This window comes from Penaeus japonicus, unplaced genomic scaffold, assembly GCF_977035675.1.
Source record: "Penaeus japonicus unplaced genomic scaffold, GWHDUDI00000001_assembly GWHDUDI00000030, whole genome shotgun sequence".
In the NCBI taxonomy this organism is placed as follows: Eukaryota; Metazoa; Arthropoda; class Malacostraca; order Decapoda; family Penaeidae; genus Penaeus; species Penaeus japonicus.
Window position 1 is genome coordinate 3923744 of NW_028234432.1, and position 10000 is coordinate 3933743.

A 10000-nucleotide genomic window follows, 5' to 3' on the forward strand; every position below is an offset into this window, starting at 1 on the left:
CTTACGACACAGACGACCAGGCTCATGAACATGGCCACAGCTGTTACAAGTGAGCAGGTTCAGAACAGGTAGCAATTTTTTGTGACCTGTTTCTGAACCAAATTTCCTTGTCAACCTCCTTTCTCTACTTCTGCGGCTCTTGGGTACAGCCCATAGGATGCCATCACCTATTAAGTCTTGGATGGGACTCTGGCGAACTGCATTGGTCGGCTGGTGTGGTGTGTGTTCCAGACACACCATAGCTACACTGGGGGGAGGCCCTGAAATTAAAAGGACATAGTAATGCTTTGAAACTGTTATGCTTCTTTATTGTAAAGTGTCATTCTGATTAATAATTTCTAGCACCAGAACATGTGAGAAGCAGTAAGTAATATATTTCTTCTGACCAGGCAACATGAGACTCAGTTAGTTTACTAGAGACTAGCATATGAGGGATCCATCACAAAAAAGAAAATCCTTTCAGAAGATGAAATTGTAATCAATTCTAAAAGTGTCATCTTATCTACCCAATACAATGAAAAATAAAATGTTTTTCAAAATAAAATCTTTTAACAGAATTCTTTTGGATAACTGTCAGCAGGTATATGTTTTAACAGAATTCTTTTGGAAAACTGTCAGTAGAAATATCAAACAATGAGCATGCAGTATGCTATATCATCTATCAAAGCATAATGAAAATATCACTTAAGAAATACTACTTAACCCGTTCCCGACGGGGCCAATCCTGCTTAAATAGACCAAAATTCCGGGACTCTTGAACGCATAAGCCTAACGCGTCTTAATGACAGCTACTGTAACTTTCTCATCAAATACACACTTTTTGGTCACTTATCAAAGAAATATTCAATATATATACATATAATACATAAAATATACAATAACAATAATAAAATATTTGATATTAAATATGTTACAGCACCTACTTCATTTAGTAATGTATGGTGAAAAAGCCTACTTTGTTCAAAAATGGATTTCAGTGTACATTTCATGACCTCCCTCATTCACAAGGGATAAAACAGTTCAGTACTTTCAAAGACCTATATTTTGCAGGTAGAGTTTAGCATGAAAGAAAAAAGAAAAATTTAGTGATCTAAACATAGTTTTATTCTTAAATGTGCTTTGTATAACTCGCATTAGAAAATCACCTTTCCTTAACCCTTTCCCGACAGGGCACGTGCTACGCGAAAACCCCTATGCCGGGCGATTGCAATATTGCATTGTAATCGTCACACTGGCATGACGCCCCGGCATCGGGAATTTAGCTGTGCCACATGAGTGTGATGCACCGTCATCATTGGGTTAACCCACTCACGCCGGATGACGTGCTGACACGTTTCGTGGTTTTCGCGGTTCGGGACGACCCGCGACGAGATATTGGCCAAGGGCGCCGGCCCGTGGGATTTGTGAGCGAGCGGGCAGCCCAGGCTCGCGGCCCGTGCGCCCGAGAATCTCGAAGCGTTCGGATGATGCGTTCGAAAACCTCGGTATAGCGACCGTGCAAAGCCGGAATGGCCCCGGCGTGAATGGGTTAAAGATACCTCTGGATCTAGTATAGCAGGGCGCTACCTTGTTCCTTAGGATTTGAATACCTATCCACAGACTCCTCCAAGCACCAGCTTCTAAGAGCAATGACAAACAACAAAGGCCAACCTCTCACATTAAATTACCTTCACCTTATTATAAACTCTGTGTAATGACTGCAAATTTCAAATTTTATGTTTTAAAAACATTTTGCCCTGAATAAATAATGGAAAAATAGCAAATGGTAAGTCAACTACCTCAGTATTTTTATCAGCTAATATTTTTACAGCTTTTGACCACTAGGTGGGGTAGATTGTTCTCCTCCAGTAGTTTCTTTACTCAACCCATCTTTCTCATAGGTCTCTCTCCAAACATTGAAACATCAAAACTTTCTTCTTCCACATTATATTGGTCTGTTACCATGGCACTTTCTCTGCCTGGATGAGCCCTTGTTCAGTGTTTAACAGATACTGGGGAAGGATGATCACATATTGCCCCTATCTGACAGATGTGTACTAGAATATATGACATTAAAATTTTCTTTGACTATAGCATACAATCTGGGTGTTGATTTTGAGATAATCATCAAACTTTCCTGAAACAATTGTAAGAAGGTCAACTCCCTAGAGCTTTTTAGGAAGCAATATTATAGAAGATATAAAGCTGATTTGAATGAATTTAAGGTCTACCACATCAATTAAGCTTTATATATACTGCCTCCCAAAATGTGAATACAGCATTTTATTGGTTTGAAATCCTTGTAAATATAATTTGGTTCTCCAATATCTAAAAGGAGCTCAAGGACATATATGGATATCATGTACAGAAAGAAACGTTTTCTATATCTTGGTTGGAAGACATGCCAGACATGCCATACACAGTGACCTTGATCTTAGCATATGGCCCTCACCACTTGGCCATAACTATCCTATGCCTGGGACCTATCTATCATCCTCAACCAACTTGGGCAACACAGCTGTGTATATTGGTAGCATATGACTTCACCTGATGTTGACCTTGTTAGCATCAAAAGACATCACCTGCAGGGTTTAATGTCAACACACATTTTTTGTTTGTCATAAGAGTTGACATTTGCATTAAAAGAATCAAGTCATCAGAAATTGTGGGAACAACCTCACTCAGTGATCTGCATAATAACTAAATAGGTGTGGGGGATGTTTATGTACTTGGGATTCTGAGAAGAGTAAAATTTAAGTAATACTTTATTAAATGACTGATGAAAATGACACAAACATATGAAAAGTACACACCATAGCCATCAATCACATTACTAATATATTTGTCCAGAATATAAGCATGATACCAACCTCCTAAACCACAGATATCTTTTGAACAACAGTTGACCAAATTGAACTCAGCTGAAGTAGTCCATTAATCCATTTTTTTTTATTACCCAGCAATTTCTCTGACATAGAGTTAATCTCATGCCTTCCCTTAATATCTGGGGTCAATAATGTTGCAACAGTTTGTCTGCAACAGGAATCTTTGTGCTGGATTCCTTCAAAACACAACAAAGTTTTTGGAAATTTATACATAACTTCCCTCAAAATTTTCTGTATGAAGCCAAGGTTCTACTAGCCATACTTGGATGAGACCAGCCTCAAGTTTGGGATTAGCCCCCTTTTGAACAGGCATCAGTACACCATACAGGAACTAGGTATACAGGTAATAAACTAAAGTTTAAGGAAATCTCTTAAATATCATTAACCCCCTCTGAATACACGTTTTACATAGTTACTTATGTATAACCCCCTCTGAATACATGTTTTACATAGTTACTTATGTATAGACCCATTGCAGTTCTTGTTGACTTGTCGAAAAAATGCTTCTCAGCATCCCATATAATCGGAAGGGTGAAAGGCGCACTGAGAGATCTCACATGCGGAGGCTGTATCACTTGTTATCTTCACACTGGGAGCAGCTTTAAGCCAATAATCACCCCCTGGCAAATGGGTTAAACAGTTATAACACCCTTCAAACACTTTGAAGCAAGACTAAACACATCTTCCCCCTCCCTCCCAGACGATTATAATTGTACTGTAACCAAATTGGAAAGGTAAATGGTCAGCTGTCACTCTGGCCACAGCTGGGGCTGAGTAGTGGAAACTTTCAGGGTACTGAGACATCAAGAGAAACTCTAGTAAAGACCAGTAATAAACCCCATCTTGTACATGCATACTATATAGAGCTTAGACCGTTTCCTTATTTGATGATAAAACAACAGTTAGGTTTATCATGTGAAAGATCATTTCATCACCGATACTAACAACATTAGCATCAAAGGCTTTCTTATAACACTTTGCCCATATATCGAAGCTTTAGTTTCTGGATACCAAATACAGTAACACTATTGGAATAAAAGGAGGGCATGATATATACTAGGTATATTACAGTGGTGACTATTAGAAATATAGATAACAATATAGGTAAACTCTGTTATCTCCTACATAAAGACTGATTTCTAAGGGATCTACAAGCTATATCCCTACTAATGATGTGGTCATTGATGGCTTCTATGAGTGGTAGAGCTGTAGCCTCCACATCTTTATATACTCTGAAAGGGTGGAACGTGGGCTGGTTCTGTAAAGGGGCCCACACACGAACATCTTCCCAAAACCTAATTTATGATATAGTCCAGGTGGCCATTATCTTTGATTTCCAATTGTATTACTGGAAATAACACCTTGCCGTCTAGCAGGAACAAAAATCTAAGTAACATATTCTATTTCTGCCACAAATAAAAATAATAAAGACACTAGAGAAGTAGTAAAACTCAAAAATTCCAAGAGCTCCACAATCCCTCTCCTTGCAACACCACAAGAAATAGCGCAAATATTGGATGCACTTGTTGTAGACTTTGTGTGCTAGGGACAGTAAATGAGTCAATTGGAAGTACATTTTAATGTGACATAATAATAGACCCAAACATTGAGTCTAATAGAACCAATTAGATATGTGACATATAATCACATGACAACAGATACTGGACCCTAGAAAGGTGGTCAAATTTCAAATCAGTTCTACAACAACTGGTCAGTGCATATGAGGAGATAAAATACTTTTATTTCTCTGCAAAATCTCATCCAAATAAAAAAAGCAAGCTTGACTTATTTACTTAGCTACCTTGTAATACCTATTGCCTTTACACATTAATGACAGGGTGACTTTGGCTCTGTCTCAACATTTTGCTATGGTATTTGAAAATGCACAGGTCTAATGCTGTGGGATATTCATCCACAGAGGCGGTTGTCCGCCACTACGCACTCAATCATCCAGCAAGAATTCCAGACAAAGACCATGACATGACATTCACATCACCATCAGGAAGACATAAATGTCTTAAAGAGGTTAAGGTAAGATTCTATCCCAAGTCTTCTGGCAAGAATGAGGTGAAATGTTGTTGGCCAAGCAGTGGGGAAGGGGGCAGCACCCCCCCCTTACTTTTTGAAGAAGGTATTAACCCAATCCCAACAGGCCGGTGATAAGTGGAAACCCCCTACGCCAGGCCTATGCAATATTGCAACAGGAACGTCAAACTGGTGTGTCACCCCCGTCATTTGGCACTTAGCTGTATAATACAGGTGTGAATGTGCATCACGATAACATATTTGCCTAGGCTCTTTTTTGCCAGAACATATGAGGTGAAGACTTTATAGACCCCTAAGAGTCTTAGGAGGCAAAGCCTTCTAAAAATTGTGACTGCATCACAATGGCTAAATCATCAATTTATTTACCTCTCTCTCTCTTGCTTTTATCTAATAATTTCCCTAGTACTCATATACCATCCCTAGCCAATATTACAGCCATACTTAACCCATTCATTCCAGGGCTATTTCGGCTCTAAATGGTCGGAATGCCGGGGTATTCAAACACATAAGCCTAACGCCTCGGGATTCTTCAAGCGAGCACTGTATGCCCGCTCACCCGGTGCGCCTGCCTTGACTAAATATCTCGTCTCCAAAAACCACTGAACGTGATAGCAAGTCCACAGGTGCGAATGGGTTAATTTATGTAGGAAATGCATGTTAACTTTGTTCTATATATATTTTTTTTTAAATATGATGTTCACCCGAAAATTGTATTTGCATTTGTTGGACAGTAGCAGAAGTCATACCAGCTATAAATGGATAATTTTTTTTTCTGTGTGATTAGCAGCTGACTGACAAACCTAAGTATACACGGAGCTGTAACACTGAAATTAGACTATCATCTTTACTTGGCAATAAATTGCTAGGTGACTTACAATTTCTGTCTTCTCAGGATATGTGGCGGAAGTTTGTTAGCATTCATCTGAGTACAGATTCACTTGCCGCACTACTCTAGATGGTAGAAAAGCTCGTAATAAAAAGGAAATGATATTTTTGCATAGAGTCACAAGTAATTTTCTATAAAAGCTCCACATCATCATACCCATTGTTAATAATCCTTTGCCCCCCCCCCCCACCCACCATAACCACAACCTTGGCCTTGTAGTAGGAAAGGGCATAAAGTAGATTAAGGAAATTGCAGGGTAATATATTGATAAATTGCATTGACATATGTCACAAATGTACTATAGCTGCACCAATTTCCGTTTCCTGTAAAACAGAAATGCAAAAGATGTGGTTTAATTACAATTTACTCATCCAAATGACACTGTCTGCACAGCAATCACAGTTGCCTCTATGTCTAGTGGCACTATGGCATCCTATTTTGGTAAAATTGAAGATTTGATGTGGACTGGTTCCTTATTTGGCAATCAACCTTTTGAGTACATCATCAGTGTATCATGTACCAGAACCAATACCGCAAACACACACACAACAAAAAGTTGAGCTTGCAGAATTTTGAACATGAAAAACAGCTATGACTGCCCTATCAACTGAAGGGTAGTACTCACTGGCTGTTGCCTGGGCAGGTATCGAACATTCTGAAATTATTTTTCTCTGATAGATGGCTCTTTTCCATTTTTCTTTTCTTTCTTACATGCACCTGAGGTGAAACTAAAGCCCATCAGTCAATTATTTATCAATACAAGTTGAAGGTCAATGACCATGAACTACTTCATGCCCTCCCCCTCTATCAGGGCTCAGATTGTGAAGTATAGAGGGGGAATCACAGAATAAACCTACTATATATGAAGAGTAGAGAGCCTATGTAATTGATACAGGGATAAGGAAGACCCAAGCTTTGCCTCTCAACTGTTTTTTTTTGCCTATCTCCTGCTCATCAACACATTAGAGTACTGAATATCCTCTCCATTTTATTTGTTTCATCATGTTTGGAAATCTATTGCAGGTACTAGTATGGTTGTGACATTATTTCTACAAATAAATCCTATTTTTCAGTCTTTTGGTCTCAATAATGAAGGAATATAAACTGTACAGTCAGTGTAACATCACTATCACAAACTTATGAAGAAGAGGTACAAAGCTTGGCAAAACATTTTCTTCATTATCACAAAGAATAACAAATCATTTAGGTAAATATTCAGATGAGTGCCACATCACTAAATACCACAATATCACCCTCTACTATTCAGATATAAGAGTATGACCCATGATTCAACTCCTATAACCCTCAATCTTGGTCCCAATAGCAGGGGAGGCAGGGAGACCAGGGAAATTGCAGGGTAATATATGAATAATAATAGGTAATATACACATATATGGGCCAAGAATACACTATGATGTCAACTACCTACCTAACCTTAACTAAGATTGATACTCGCCCTAGCCCTAAGGGGTGGTGTCCTGGAGGGGATATTCCCCCCCTTGGCTAGGGCAGACTACAGAAGCCTAAGTATAGTTAGGTAGGTCATTGGGTTAGGATGTCAAACAAAATAACTTTCCTGACTTCCATGTAATCGACATGGGATAGGCAACCACACATCAATGTGCACTGTACACTACATGGCTGGCCCCCCCTAACCCCCAGGTAGGATCAGAGTAATGTGGCACGTAGGTGGCGTTACAGTGTTTGAGTGAGATATTAAAATTTAATAACCTATTATTATTCATATTTTACCATGCAATTTTCCTTCTCTCTTTCTTGCCCTCCCTGCTATCATGACCATGATTACAAGTTACTGGGGTCGAATCGTGGGTCATGCTCACTGCATATGAATAGTAAAAGGTAAGAAGAATCCATGGACACCAGATTCGTAGTAATTAGCGACGCGGCAGTATTCTGAATATCTACCATTATTTACAACCATTAACACTTCTCCTCCTCATTCCTAGTGGCACTCGGCAAAAAAGCCACTGGCAGTCGCACCTCAAGTGCCTCGCTTGTGGTCAAAAACGCTAATGTCACCAATGCGTTGCGCCCGTCTGCAAAAGGTCAGTGAATATAGAGGCTCAAAGGTAAGCCCATGTGGACGTTTCTGGAAGACTTGCCTAATTAATGAACAGCGGTTAATGACTATTTCTGCAAACAAATTTCCGATGAATCAAATTAAGATTTTCGTGGGTAGTTTTCCCATTATCATAAAAAGAACACTCATCCCAGTATCTGCTTCATGTTCTCTTACCATGTGGAAATAAATTGCTTATCAACCTGTCGAAAGTTCTCTCTGCCAACGAGAAATTCTCTTGAAGTAGCCTTAGAATTCTCGACATGTTTACTCTCCTCTCTGGACCCAGGATTCAGATACACATGTGGTTATATCTACAGATCAGTTTCATCCACTTGCCTCTTGTGGTGCCAGTTGAATATTTATATGGCTGTTTTTAATGTGAATCTAATATGATTGAATACATTATAAAGATGTAAATATTGTTATAGGATTGGCTTGGTTTTGGATATCAAATTTAAAAAATTGTCATATTATATATTCTTTCTATATCTAAAACTATCAACTGTCCAGAAAGCCTATATAGTATCATAATCATTTATGAGTCTTGATATGATATTTATTTTTTTGATTGTCTTATTACTAAAAATTCCGCAGTAGTTTCATAACCCTGATTCCGTCGGAACCATACAGCTTTCAATAAATTAAACAAAAGCCTTGACTTTAAAAAATGCTACATCTTTCTTGTACATTTAAATTTCCAACACGGAAAATTGACTACTTTTGTAAAAAAAAATAAATATCAAGTTTTCATTATTAAATTGTAAAGCTGCTTTCCCTCCGCCGTCTGCCGAGAGGACTCGTCCGCTGTTGGCAGTGTCGTGCGGGTCGCCGTCAGAGTCAGACATATCAGTTGCGTCACTCTGTTGTTGTGAGTCCCTGTAAGCCATGGCCAGCTCAATGCGGGGCCCCGCAGCTCGTCTGCTGGATACGATCTTAAACCGTACATCGGTACACGCAACCACAAGGAATATATATCGTTCATATAGTGGAAATGTAATGTGTGTACTAAATCGAGGATATAACGCATCGGGATTGGCTACTCTGAAGGTAAGTAGAGTTATTTTAGGGCGAGACATTTTGCCGGGAATGAGAGTGAGGATCGGGGCCCCTGAAGAGGGATAATGGAGCCGGTGATGTTGTCTGCCGCTTTATACAAGGCTACTACCTTATTTAAGGAGGGAATAGAAGGTTTTAGGTGTAGAGATTGTGTCTTATATACTCCTGGATATCTGTAGATAATGGTATATAGTGTTATGTAGGGATACGAAAGAAAACTAATGAATAGCGAGGGAGTTTCATGGGTTACTCAACTGGATCAGCTGATGGACCTTATGAAACGGGCAGACGATGCTTAGCGATTCTGAGTATTTTACGGGATGCCTAAATGACTACTATCTCGTTGACCCAAAAATTGACCTTCGAATTCGGGTTTTGCCATTGATATTCATCTAATAAAACATTTCCAAGCGATTTGTTTAAATATGAACCAGAGTATACTTGTAGTGAATCTATTAACATTGTATGCAACTAGGATGTTCTCCACATAAACATTCACCATGCTAAGATTAGGGTGTTTTTTGCAATACAGGGATTCCAACAATCTAACGGTATACTAGCCATTATGATCTCGCATACAAAGTAAGAAATGTTTTATGGATTTCAGAAGCTTTTAGCCAGTGTGTATGTATATGTAGATGAATGACATGTTTATTGAGTTCTCTTATCTCGTATTTATCTTATTATGATAATCCTTATCTTATTGCCGTGTCCTCTGTTTAATTCATGATTCCTTGTTCGAAGTGCTGTCTCCCGGTCTAGATTAAAACATTTTGCATGGTTGGATTTGATTTCTGCTTTGCTCTCTTGTTTTTCTTCACTATCTTTTAACGCCAATATTGCATCCATTAAACACTTGTTTTAAGCAGTTTTACCCCATGTTTTTTATGTTTACCAATTTGTTCATTTTAAGAAATTAAACCCAAATCGAATTCTTCGTTCCAATCCCTTCACCAAGTCATATCTAGCAATTAATTGTCCACCATTTTAGTTTCTTTCCCATTAGCTTTCCCTTTATCTTAAAATGCTAATGTTTAATAGTATGAACAACAGCATTGCCCTGCG

The 10000-nt window shown here is 38.7% G+C and overlaps 2 protein-coding genes across 2 annotated transcripts in view; one reads left to right on the forward strand and one right to left on the reverse strand.

The window, feature by feature from the left end:
* The window catches only part of mRpL32 (mitochondrial ribosomal protein L32), a 17449-nt gene extending 9241 nt beyond the window's left edge, over nucleotides 1-8208 (reverse strand). The window contains exons 1-2 of the mRNA XM_043038219.2: nucleotides 8054-8208; nucleotides 6-260 (exon numbers count right to left, since the gene is read on the reverse strand). Of these exons, the coding sequence (XP_042894153.2) occupies nucleotides 6-260; nucleotides 8054-8141 (343 nt within the window). The 5' untranslated portion in view covers nucleotides 8142-8208. The remainder of the gene's footprint in view (nucleotides 1-5; nucleotides 261-8053) is intronic.
* Nucleotides 8209-8687: 479 nt separating this feature from the next.
* Nucleotides 8688-10000, forward strand: part of qless (decaprenyl diphosphate synthase subunit 1 qless) — a 95406-nt gene continuing 94093 nt past the window's right edge. The window contains exon 1 of the mRNA XM_086554854.1: nucleotides 8688-8926. Coding sequence (XP_086410980.1) covers nucleotides 8765-8926 — 162 coding nt within the window. The 5' untranslated portion in view covers nucleotides 8688-8764. The remainder of the gene's footprint in view (nucleotides 8927-10000) is intronic.